Raw genomic sequence first — 13249 nt, 5'->3', positions numbered from 1 at the left:
TGGAATGTCCAGCAGCTGCTGAGTATCTTCAGTAGATGCAAGGTCCCTGAGGGCTAGTTTTGTCAGACCGTACAAAATTTTTCAGTTACGGGCATTTGTCGTAAGGTCCAATTTGCTTGGATGAAATATTCCGGGAAAATACTCGTACAGAATGTTCTGATTAGTACCGCTTCTGAACGTTTGGAAATAAGATCTTTATTTTTTCACAACATTTTTCAAGAGCTTATTAGGATGATTTATAAAATGCCCAAATGGTACGACACGGCCTATATAGGGCAATCAGCGGAATATTGCATTACTAAAGTCTTCTTTTTAATTTCTAGCTAAAACATTGAAATGTTTGAAATTTTAGGCTTTCCCGCTTGATATGTCTCAATTCAAACACCTGTTTGGAACTACAAGAATGCCCGAAAGTGGGAAAGACAGAATCTGTAACGATCCTCATTCAAGACATGTGGTAGTAATGCGAAGAGGTTACTTCTATTCATTTAATCTTCTGAACGAAAACGGACACATTCGTCGTCCCTCTGATATTGCTTCCTGCGTATATTCAATCTTGAATGATTCTCGAAAGCCTAACGAATGCCCAATCGGGATTTTAACAACCACAGAACGGAATCAATGGGCTGAGAATCGTCAGAACTTACTGAACCTCGGGAATGAAGAAGTAATAAAAAAAATCGATACTGCAAGTTTCATTTTAGCGATAGACGACGATATGGAAGATGAGGATCACAATGCATTGCTTCGAGAATTTTTACATTCCGATGGAGTTAATCGATGGTTTGATAAATCAATTTCATTGATTGTTAATGGAAAAGGTTATGCAGGACTGAATTTTGAACACTCTTGGGGAGATGGGGTGGCTGTTCTTCGATATTTCACAGTAAGTAATCACTTCATAATCTTTGATAATTTACTAATCTTTAATTTTCTCAACAACGATTATTACGACTATCACTTATACGAATAACTCCATTATTTATCTACCTTTTTTTTCAAATTATTGGGCAAACACTACCCGGTAAAGTTATCCGCTGCATCTCACAACTTTGAACAATTGATCTATTTTATTTATTGAACTGCTACAAAAATAACGGCGGAACCGAAAATAATGGTTAAGGGTGATTCCTCCTCCGGAAGGCATTGAAAATAATTTTTTCCTCATATTGCGACGTATTTCGCATTAAAAAATCATACTTACATTTTAAATGGAGGGAAAATTAAAAATTCCCGCTCGATTCCACGCTCGCCTTCTCTCGGTATCGGCCCAACCATGGCTTAAGGGGGAGAAAAGTCGAATTAGAGCAGGTAGATTCGTTAAGTGGGTGAGGCCCCTCTTCCAGATTTCACTAACGAACCTCGGCAGCCGCGTGAGCCCGATGAGTCCAGATTGCCGGATCCTGGATTCGAGTGTGGCAGGGCGCGTATGAAAGCGTCGGTCACAGCGCAAAGCGCATGCACATTTAGTTACCACGACATGATTCAAAAATAATTTTTTTTCATTCAGTCCATTTGAAAATAAATTATTTTTTCATTGTAGGGCAAAACATCCATTCAATTACCTTCAATTGGAATAAATGAACTCACAATAACCTATAATGAATCTTTCAACGAGCTGAATTGAAAAAGTAATTAATTGGCAATTATGTGGTGTTCAGAGGGGGATCTGGTTTGGAGAATATTTTGAGGAAACGGACGAGATTTATGTAGATTACGGCGTGATGCGTTAGAGGATCAAATAATCACTCGCGTGGCGTTGGTCAAATGGAGTCAATTTAATTAATAAAAGTCACTGGTTTACACTTATAATCAAATGTCACAAAGAGCTGAGCAAGAACTGAATAAAAGTCGAAAAACTTTTGAGTTAATTCTGAGAATGACTAATAAAGAGCGGATCAATTAATGGAGAAAGCGAAGTTCTGCGAAAAACACGTCAACACTCTCGAACGACGATATGCAAATGAGAGAGAGTGATAAGCCGCATGGTGGGAGGTGTCGATCATCGCGATGATAAATTACACCTGTCCATCAAGTGGCGCCTCAGGTGTCAGAGGTAAAAGGCCACTGGCACTGATCTCTATATAACTGGATAGCTGACTCCATAGCCCACCGCTGAGTCGCATAGAAAGTCAGGCAGCGCCTCCCAATACCAGTCATCGGACTAAAATGTTATCAACTGCGCATGCGTGGCACAGTTGTCTGCGCGAGCACTTACTCATAATTACCGAGAGTAATTGGAAACTTTCCCGATTCTTTTCCCAGATAGATTATGCGAAAAATGTGTCTGCATGTTTTAAGGGGGCTTTTATGGGCACAATTAATAACATATATATTGAATGTATTCATATGTATACATATATATATTGTATAAATTGGAGAAATCTTCGCCAACTTTTCATCCTTCGGAAATCTAAGTTGGAAAGAAAATTAAAAACATTATTAAAATTTTATATTATGAGGTTGCATACCAAAGAATAAACGTGATTGACAATTATCTGACGTGCATATAAATCGAATATTATCATGTACTTACTGATGAAACGTTAACTCCTTATTTTTCTCCTTCATTTTTTTGCAATAGCAGCACCGCATTTTTTCCGAGGGAAAAAGTACACTCTTCGATCACAGGGGAATTTTTTGAAATACAACTGGCGCGCCGCTAAGACTAGACAGTTATGACTCGGGAAATATTTCCGGGGCATATTGCCAACTACGTCATCCCTCTTAGTGGTGCGCATGCGTATTTACGTCGTTCGTAGTACCTTGACTGGTATGCAGCGGCGCTGGCTGATACTTCAATTTACTTCACTTTGAGTATAGTGGGGGGACAGGGATACTCTATCCAGATATATAGAGATCAGTGGTCTGACTAGATAAGCTATACCGGTTCTGGACATAGGGATCTGAGGGCGGTTGCGGGGCGGGTTAAGGCAGCGGGGGAGGATAATGTCGTCTTCTTCTTGACCCTCGATCGGTAATGGTTCTGCTTTATCGACTCGTCGATGGTAATATCCGCCGTCAAACTTTTGGGCCGGTTGTGGGGGGGGGGATATCCACCATATGATGTCTGATATCTAATATCTAGCATGTGACGTCTACTGTCTACTGTCTAATATCTTGTTTCTGATGGCTAATGTCTAATATCTAATATTGCATAGCTGAGAATCATAGTGGCAAAAACTTTCAGATGTTCTATTGCCGATGAATTTCTTTTTCTTTATACCACCTCAATAATCATAATGACAACAACAACAACAGTTAATTCACGATTTTGAAATTTCGCATTCAAAACCATCATGAATAGAAGCTAATAACGAGAAAGATGAATCTTTTTTTTATCCAATCTGAGAAATGATTTTATACTTGGTACTTCTCTCTCTCTTTGAGATTGAAGCGCGAATTGGTCTCCCGCTCACGTGGCCGCGTGTGTTTACCGGTGAGTACGTACGCGTGGTATAAACAAAACACTCGGTCTCTTGGATGCGTAGTTTTGAAATGGAGTGAATAACTATTCCATGGATCGAAAAGCTGATACGATACAACATCAGGCGTATAATAACTTTTATATTGAATGATGATGTGGAGCTTGCAAAAATTAACATGAGGCAATTTTTGGAATGTGCGTACATATATTTTTACATTTTATGAGGTACATCGAAGAACAGAATACCAGAAAACAATTGAATTAAAAAAAAACATGTTTGATTTTCTAATTAAAAAGTTTATTAAAATCATTTTCATTATTTTCACACTTTTGATGAGTGGTCTGGAGCCATTGTTTTGTGATGAGGGAGAATTTTTCGCCCCCCCCCCCCTCCTTCCCTCTAATTAATATAATCTTTTTTTTTAGAGTAAGTTAGATTTAAGTTAATCGTTGTACCGCCGTTGGACAACCCATTCGCTGATATTACTTGCCCCCGCCCCTACTACCCCTCGCCATCCCGCCGGCCGCTCCCCTTACCCCTACAGTCACCGAGGAAGAACCAAAAATAAGGAAAGAAGAAGTGAAAATGATTGGCAGCTGTCAGTCGTGCCACCGCTTCCCCACCAGTCACTGCCCAAGAAAGAATTAAGAAGGAATAAACCCTGTGAAGAGAACCGGCTGAAATACCGTGTGAAGGAGGAAGAGAGTGAAGGATATTGTGCACGATTTTGTATGTGAGAGGAACTATTGAGAAAGAGAGAAATATTGTGTGGAACTGTCAGGAAAGGATTTTATTGCGAGGAACATTTTCGGTTGAAGAACTTTTGAGAGGAATCTCGTGTGGAGGAACAGATTTTGGGAGAGGAAGATTGTACGGCTGAATCTCATGGAGAGGATCCGAGGAGAGCCGGGAGACGGAAGGAAGGAGGAGAGACCCCGAGAAAAGCGGAGAGGATTTTGAAGACACCATTCCCCGTGAGTGCCCCATTTTTTATTCCCTGCCCCAACGAATTTCACTACCCCGTGCTAATTTCCCCCCAACGGTGGGCCTCCAGTAAATTCATTTTAGTTGTAAATTAAGCTCCTATTAATTATTACCTTTTCAGTCGGCCCCCTCACTTCTCCCCCTTTTTTCCAGAGTTAGAGTCACCCCTTCTTTTTATTGTACCATATTTCGCGTAGCCGCAAGTGAGTTGGCCTTACCCCCCACTCTCGAGTTATTAGTCAAAAGGCCCGGATTTTTGTTATGTTAATATGTTGTAATGAGATCAGAATACAGAGTCAATTTATAAATCACCCCGAGTAATTATTGAGAACTCCCCTCCCTCTTATTATTTCCGATCCTCCCTTAAGTTATGGTAAGTTTCCCTAATTTTTCAGAATATTATTAATTCCCCAATATCGTGCCCTCGCCCTGAATTATTATATTTTAGTTCCCCGGCCAAGGTCACAGTTTCAAGTGGCGCACATTCACTAAAGTACAACAAACTAACTCTTGCGCTGTCTTGATGTGTCGATGAGTGTGCGGGTGGGCAGTTTCTTTGAAGAAACAATTGTCGATCTTCGGACAATTGTAATCTTCCAAATTTACAACGAAGTAGGAATCACCAAGCAGTTGTTCCACATAGTGCTGTGTCTCTAAACGTTTCACATAAATTTTCCGACTATTCTGTAGAAAACTACCAAAAACTTTGTTGATGTTGATGTAATCACAGTCACCAGCACTCCATAACATTCTATTATGATTGCGAGTAAGTCACTTGTTGGTTACAGCTTCCTGCATCTCCAGATCACTCCAGGCACATGGTGGTTGAAAGAGGATGTTGATGGGGGGAGATTCTTCAATGTCTGGTGACTGTTGCAGGGCCACTGCACTCAATTCTTTGACAGTAAACTTTCCCTGCCTTTGGAATCCTTGCAAATCGACGATGAATGCCATTTTTGTTGTTCAGATGAAGATTGAATGATTCCTGATATCTAGAATTTTTTTGTTGAGAGCAGAGGTGTGTAGTATCCCTTCCTCTGGACTAGTACTCCTTGGTCATCCCCCCCCCCCGCCCCTCTCATCTTCATCCGATTTTTTTCAGTGCTTACACTTTACTACTAAAAAATGAGCTGAGAACTTCAATGGCCACAGCTTCCATCTCCTCCAGCGGCTCGATATCTGCAGAATCTCCCCCCTCATTGTGTGACCCACACTCAGGGGAAGTCTCACCCTCGCATGAGCTGCAATCTCGAGATGTTCCACACTCAGTTCCTTCAGCTGCAGATCTCTGCATGAATATAAAAAAATCGTTGTTTTTCACAACGATTATACGAACTCCAATGAGTGAGAGATGGACTGCAGTGAGACCATCAAATTGTAGAATAGCTTGGCTTATATGGGTAATCAGTGTAGGCACCGGTAGTCGCATGAACCATTCCAGAGGTATCAGAACATTTTCCAAAAGGCGCCGGTACAATGTGCTCATGTCCCCTGCTGCTGCAGTAGCCTCAAATGATTGATATTACTCGTCCCACATTTCAAATTGATTATCATCAGACTTTTTGAAAGATAGTTTTCGAAAGAATTTTATTTTTTAATAAACTTCAACTTGACTATTCAAGAAGAATGATATCTCATATGGATGGTATTCGAGGGTCAACTGATGAGATTTCACAAAGATGTTTTTATGTGAGCTGAAATGTTGATCTTTTTGGAGTGGTGGAGGAGGGGGCGAGCTATGGGTTTCAATAGAATTATACACAAATACATCCATACGTGTTTTTTATTCAGTAATAATATACTGTGACTTCGAGTGTATTAGCAGCGATGATAGAGATACAGAGGGCATTTAGCTATTGGTGGGGGGATTAGATTGAATGATGAGGTCGATATTGAAGACCAATGCGTGTGGCAATAACGTAGCTTAGCGATACTAGAATCCCTCCGCATCACCTCAGGCAACTTGTCCCAAGCCGCATCCACGGTGTCCTTGGCAATGGTTTTGATGAAATGCTTCGCTGGGAATGCAATTTCCTGAGTGGTCAGTGCATTCAAATGCTCAGTTTCGCAATATTTCTTCAAGGATTTCTCTCAGACCCTGCATTGTACTTGGTGAACCATTTTTTCAGACGTTGTACATGTGCAAGGGGGCAATGGTACTGGGTAGAACTACCATCAAAGAGACTGTAATGGTACACACACTTCAAAACACCCTCACCTTCCAGAGGCTCCATATCATGCCGAAATCATTGAAATCCTCAATTGGTACTTCATTCTTGAGAATTTGCTGTAGCTATTTCTTCTGCTCCGCACCTTGGACGTAAATGTGTGAAATATTTTTCACAGTATTCTTCACATATTCACTCAATGTGTCGTATTTGATATCTCCTGAAGTGTCCCAATGTAGTCCATGGTAGTGACGTGACAGCCACTGATTGACTTTTTTGTACTTGGGAAGCAATTCATCCCATTTATGTGGTGGATCCACTAAAACTGCCACAGGCATGAACTTTCCATCACCAGCAAGTTCTAGCGCGGAAATTGCAAATTCCTTCACAACAAATTAGGTGCCAAAATTTTTGAAACCTTCAGTGTCAATGACAACTGCTCTATTGTAAGAGTAACTGTGAATGTTGCTCAATCCTCTAGCAATCAACTCCCACTGAATAGCTTGGGGGAATGGTGTGCACATCTCCAGAATGTTGGAGGGAGTGGGGGCACCAACTTGCGCACGTTTTCATAATGTTAGTTTAAAAAATACCTATCCGACTCTATGTCCTCTCGAAACTGAGAAAGCCGAAACCGATGAAAATTTTATGAATTTTTGTCGGTTGAATTTTGCAGTAAACACTTTTTCATACAATTGAACCTCGCCCGCCCAGTCACGTATTCTTAATATTAATACAATATTCATTAAGATGGACTGGTGCTGACATTTTTATGGATTCCAAGTTCTCTAACTGCATGATGAAAAAAAAGAAATGTAATTGGAGGGGCGATCTCTCGCTGGGTAAATAAGATCTTTATAGCTTATAAAGAATCTCCTTCCTAGAGCAGAGCTCATTTGATTCTGTGATGTCTGTTGAGGCTGACCAACCAACAAGCAATAGAATTTCAACTTGTGAAGTCACCAGAGTTCGGCAATTTATTCAAAAGTTGGAAACTTCAAAGAGGATGAAGCGAGATTTGCGATGGGATGCAATTGAGTCGATCAGCTTCTCAGATAGAGAGTCAGAGATTGGAAGCTTTACTGACAGTGATGATGATGATGCTTGGGATGCTCCTACCCCATTAGATCCAGACACCATCTCACCTAATGTCGGTAAAAACGTGGATGATTCGCCAGAGAGTTCAGCACCTGTGGAGAAGGAGATTATAGACTCTCCAGCAAGCCCGGACCTCGAGTCTCCAGAGAGTTCAGCACCTGTGGAGAAGGAGATTGTAGACTCTCCAGCAAGCCCAGACCCCGAGTCTCCAGAGAGTCCACCACCTGAGGGGAAAGGTTTGGGTGATCTTCCAAGCCCATCATCAGACAGCTCGATGATGGTTGTGGAAGACTCCGATTCAATGGAGATAGATCCACCTGATTCTACTATATCAGAGGTAGCACCAGTGATTCCAGCGAATATTGAGACTGCACTAAGTAATTCGGCGGATGACACAGAACCATTTGTTCGAGTGGGGGAAACTGTCTGCCCACCAGCAGATGACTCAGATGATGATGTGGAACCTGTTCGAATTTTGGTACCTGAAGAATGGGAAGGTGTGATGCCAGAAAGGGCTATGAAGAAGAAGCTGAGAGATATCATCAATAGTCATTATAAAGTTGGCGCATCTTTTGTCACAATGGGAGAAGTTCGAGCCAAGCTGATCTTCTGTCCTCACGGGAATATTTTCTTTCGACCAATGGGATCATTTAAACATCCCAAGCGATGGTCAACCAATATTAAAATCTATTCAGAGGTAAATTAATAACAAAATTCTACCGTCTTATCAATCCGCTAATTCTAAATAAAAATACATCTAAATAACTAAATTATTAATTTCTTTCATTTTTCTCTGTTTCAGTTGTAATTTCCGAGGGAAAATTATTTTGAAAAAGTGTCTTCTACCACCTGATAATTAAACAGTGAAAAATGTTATTACTTACGCTTCATGATTTTTTAAATTTATAATATTAAAATGTTCAAGTGACGAATTGGAAAATATCGCTGTAATCATCTATGCTTTGAAGACTGTAATATTATTCCGTCAAAATATCTATGCATATATATGTATTGAATAAATCAGAGTTTGCGCGCCAGACACCCAGAGTGATACAGACAACATTTGGAGGCTTGGAGGCCTGAGTGACAGAGCGATAGCGGAAGAGTGGCGATGGTGCGGCGAGAGGCCCAACGTTGTCTTGACGTCTCGCTTCTTTAGTACGTTGAGTTGAATTGACGCAACAAGTAAGTGCTGTGACAGTGTGAATTTGAACGTGATTTAAAAATTTTGTGATAATGATTTTTTGGCTTATTTTTTAGTGAAACTTGAAGTGTACGTTTTCCCGGATCCCGAAATGAGGCAGGAGTGGGAGGAGGACGATGGGAGAATGGAGGAATGGTGACTGGGGGAAGTGGAAAAATTGGGGGAGAATCTCCTCTGATACTTCCCCCTAATCGCCAGACTCGAGATACCCATGGACTTGGTCGTCGAGTTCATGGCGTACCTTGGCGAGAATTTTTATGCTAATAAGGTAAGTCAGCTATTACGATAAGTGCTTCTGTACACATTTATTTATTTTTTTTTGACTAATGTATAATTTTTTGGTTCTAGGAAGCCCGGCTTCACCAATTGTTGAGGGAGTTCTTCGACTCTTGAACTGCGTTTGGTGGGACGGGAGGAAGAGGCGCGTGAGATGTGGCCTCACACGCACGCACGCTTTGCAGCGGCAGCTGTCATGATTCTGGATGCTCAGGATTGTGGATCAGGATTGTGGATCAAGAGGATCGCCCTGTGAATTTCCGCAGCGAAGTAATTACAATACGGCCCCATATAAGAGCTCATTTAATAATGGGTATTGTGTTTGAGGGGGGAAAAGTTGGTTGCAGTTATAAAAGTACGAACTCATGTCGGCAAGCGAACAGTCGTCGAGTGCATCTCACGAAGCTGACATCGCAGAACGTCAAGTTCCTGCGGATTCTGGGACGAAGAATTCGTGGAAAAGGAGGAAAGTGAAGGTTCGCTGTGTCTTCATCGCCTGCTGTTACTGTCACCTGCCATGGAAGAGATCCTGAATATTCAGAAGCGGATAATCTTTTTTGAGTCCCTTGCTCATTATGAGATTTGATCGCACCAACCATTTGCATCGTCTTCCTTCAGCAACAATGACCAAATCTGTATTTCCGTACAACACCAGGATCTCTATGTACTGTCATTCAAAAGTTCATTACACATTTGTGGTAGATTGACGAAAGCTGATAATACACTCGTTGCAAATACACAACTTGTGAATAATGCAGCCTGTCATTTATTCGAAGAAATACGCTATGAATTGAATTCTGTGGAAATCGATAGGTGTATAAATGTTTGTTTGACGACTAATTAATGAAAAATTACATCTCTCAGAGTCCTAGCCAGAAATATCTCATGGAAAATGCGGGCTGGGGGATTGACAGCGAGAAGAAAATAACTGATGAGGCAGGATATTTTGATGTATCCATTCCCTTGAGCATGATTTTAGGATTCGCTGAAGATTATCAGAGAATTGTTGTGAATGCAAAGCATAAGCTAATCCTAATACGTTCAGACAGTGACTTTAATGCTATATTCCAAGCCAATGATGGACCCCAGGCTGAACAATTCAAAATCACAATCTCCAGGATCGATTGCATGCTACCCTACATTAAACCGGATTTCAAAAGACACGGTGTTGCCGATTAGCTTTCGCTCTTGGGAATTGTACGAGTATCCTCTGCTGCCGAGAACAACGAAACATGTCTGGACAGTTTCCAAATAGCTAGAAAAAATCAGCTTCTGAAAGATGCAAGTGCATTTGATCATTCTAATATTCGAGAAATCAAGTTATTCTTGAATTCGCAAATTTATACCTATGAAAATTTGAATTTGGATATTGCACACAACCAATCCGCTCTACTCTACGATATATACACCAGCTTCCAAGCGTCCTATTACCATAAAAAGCCAGAACCACTATTCAGCAGAGCGGACTTCTTGAAAACAGCACCACTCATTGTCATCGGTTGCTCCAAGCAGAATGAGTTCTTGAAATCCGGACCTGTGGACATTCGTCTGGAGTTTGAATCATCAGAGATCTTCTATCCCAATACCGCAGCCTACTGCTTGATCTTACACGTTCGAATTGTCAAATACAGCTTACTCACCGGCAGCGTCAAGAAATTTATTTGAACAAGAAAAATGTAATCATTCAGTTGAATAAATAAATAAATAAACAATAATTATTGGAAAAGAAAATATTTTCATTTCTCATCAATAACATCACGACCAAGAGCCGAGTCTGCCTCGGTTTTCAATGATTCAAACATTATGTTTACACCGACTTTGAGTTCATGTAGAATGCCCAGCATAGGCGCTGCTGAATTTTTCTCATACAGGTTTGGCCCTCTTTTTCTCTTCAATCCACTGCTCCATGAACTGACCCAACGATCTCGCACAAAATTATCATCCACTCTCACTATCAATTCTTCGATCCAGTTGAGAATAACAGTCAGTTTTTTCCCAATGTGGATGGATAATGGCAGGAGTGAGTCATCTGAAGCATCTTCCTCATTCTTCTTTCTCACAGCAGCATAATTCCTCTCCAAAAGCAGCACATCACTTGATGACATTCCAGATATTTTCCGGTGGACCATCACCGTAATGCTTCTCCACTATATCCTCAAAGTCGGGACAGTACGGCGGAGTACTATTCAAATAGCGTATATCTTCTGGTGAGAGGTTCTCCATGATTACAACTAAAGTGCTCCCTGAAAATTCGCGATTTATATCTCCTTATCCCCTCCACCAGTCTATCCAAATTTCGTTTCATCTAAAATTGTATTCGTGGAAAGCATTATTGATTTCTAGAAAAGCGCTTACATTGGTAACGGTCAATTTTTTTTCTGAGAAATCGTTTATACCAACTTTCCAATAAATTCTTATCCACGCAACTCTGAATTTCTTCGATCTCCACCATCTCACCTTATGAGGTCAATGACTTTTGCACTTGTTCACATGAACTTTTCCATCACTATGTCATGATCCCAGCGAGGTCACAACCAATGTTTATGCGTACCTGCACATCGGTAAACACGCAAAGCATTCGACATTCACTGAGCCTCAAGAGATTTTATTGAAAAATTAAATTGATTCACGTCTGTTTTATTATCATATTACTGTTACTGTTACTGTTACTTATTATCAATCAGTTATTATCTATTTGAATAAAGTACTTGATGTTCCAGTTCAATTATATTGGAAACATTCAGTTAAAAAAGGACCAATTAATTTCTTTTTGTTCTGCGTCGTAAGCGTTCGATGTAAAAACCAAAAAAGCAAGATAATTTCAAATTATTAGACTTATTATGTTGCCTCGTATCATCTTTTGGAGACTAAGGTGGAATAGTCATTCCACTTCGAAAACGATTCACTTTTATTGTCAATCCGTCTTGTTCAATGTAAACTTTATTACATCCTTCGTCGATATTAGGAAATAAATGGTACCTGAGAAATGGGAAAGCCCAACACTATACAATTTCTTCGGTGATAATTCAATGGGTGGAAAATAGCATTCCTCAAGTATTAAAGATCGGCCCGACAGGCTCAAGGTAAATGCATCACTCATGATAGTCAACGTTTATCAGATATAATTATGAACTTTTTTGTAGCTTTATATTAATTAACAACGAGAAATTTCAAACATAAATGCCCACAGATGATAGTATCATAGTCTTGATTATTTTATAGGATTATATTTTACAACACTACCGTCAGCGAAGTGATTAATCAGCTCTTGAGGTGGACGCACATTGCCATAACTGTCGAACTAGATGACTTTATGATTCTTCCTTCTAAAGGCAACCAAATGAGTGCCGGCGCCATCTTCACCATCAAGATTGACTATAGCTCATTCAGATTTCCAAGGTCCACCTCGCGATAACGCAACGAATCACCATGAGTGAGGTCTCGGTGTGGTAGTTTGACAAGTTTTTTAGATTCAAATGTAAACCCAACCCAGATTTATATGGTTTTATGTATATTTCCTTTCCGAGAGCGATGAATTCCATGGTGCGGTTGTGACGTTTCCTCTCTTTCAATCTGGTTCTGGCATGTTGATCTAGTATCGGGGATTTCCCAGGGCGTGTTGTCTAAGGGAGATACTTTTATTAACATAGCTCGAGTTTATTATTGGTGTTATGCCCCAGAAATATAATTAATTATGAAGTTGGATTAAGTAATTTCTCATTGATCTACATAATATGAGGACACGCGAAGTGGCATATCTTATACAAAACATATAATGTCGAAGCAGAGAATGCTAATTTTAAAGTATAAATGAACCCTAATATTTGTGGATTGAGCCCGCGTATATTCGTCATAATGTGGATCACTGTGGTGCAGTGTCGGCACTTCGCGCCATCAACGGCTATGGCACATGGGACGTCATCCGATGCCTCTGCAAGTGTAAAACAAAGAGAAAACGCTTGTTGCAATCGAATCCACGATGAAATATAAGCTCGTTTATTCGTTGCCTCTGGGTCAGTTAGTTAGTTTGCCACACACCTTCTTGTAACTTATAATGTCTGATAACTACGGAATCATACAAAGACTTTATT

General features: G+C 40.4%; 2 protein-coding genes across 4 annotated transcripts in view; both read left to right on the top strand.

Annotated features, from left to right (window-relative positions):
• The first annotated feature begins 342 nt into the window (after positions 1–342).
• LOC105272722 (carnitine O-palmitoyltransferase 2, mitochondrial) overlaps positions 343–13249 on the top strand; it is a 32194-nt gene continuing 19287 nt past the window's right edge. The window contains exon 1 of the mRNA XM_011314948.1: positions 343–886. Coding sequence (XP_011313250.1) covers positions 368–886 — 519 coding nt within the window. The 5' untranslated portion in view covers positions 343–367. The remainder of the gene's footprint in view (positions 887–13249) is intronic.
• LOC105272721 (hepatoma-derived growth factor-related protein 2-like) lies at positions 3909–10062 on the top strand. Of its 3 annotated transcripts, none has more exons than XM_011314946.1 (5): positions 3909–4402; positions 7470–8375; positions 8481–8863; positions 8939–9150; positions 9231–9447. In XM_011314946.1, the coding sequence occupies exons 2-3, from the start codon at positions 7488–7490 to the stop codon at positions 8484–8486; spliced, it is 894 nt and encodes a 297-aa protein (XP_011313248.1). In that variant the 5' UTR covers positions 3909–4402; positions 7470–7487; the 3' UTR covers positions 8487–8863; positions 8939–9150; positions 9231–9447. The 3 variants fall into 3 exon arrangements, with proteins under 3 accessions (XP_011313248.1, XP_011313249.1, XP_011313247.1); XM_011314947.1 differs by lacking the exon at positions 3909–4402 and adding an exon at positions 9486–10062 and having other exon boundaries at positions 7342–8375; positions 9231–9428; XM_011314945.1 differs by lacking the exon at positions 3909–4402 and having other exon boundaries at positions 7342–8375.

Source organism: Fopius arisanus, unplaced genomic scaffold (assembly GCF_000806365.1).
Source record: "Fopius arisanus strain USDA-PBARC FA_bdor unplaced genomic scaffold, ASM80636v1 scaffold00246, whole genome shotgun sequence".
Classification (NCBI taxonomy): Eukaryota; Metazoa; Arthropoda; class Insecta; order Hymenoptera; family Braconidae; genus Fopius; species Fopius arisanus.
Note: the sequence above shows the minus strand (reverse complement) of the source record. Positions and strands in the feature narration are given on the sequence as shown.

What these genes read in the sequence shown, in the direction of transcription:
- LOC105272721 (XM_011314947.1), top strand. Translation starts at nt 7,488, where the DNA reads ATGTCTGTTGAGGCTGACCAACCAACAAGCAATAGAATTTCAACTTGT.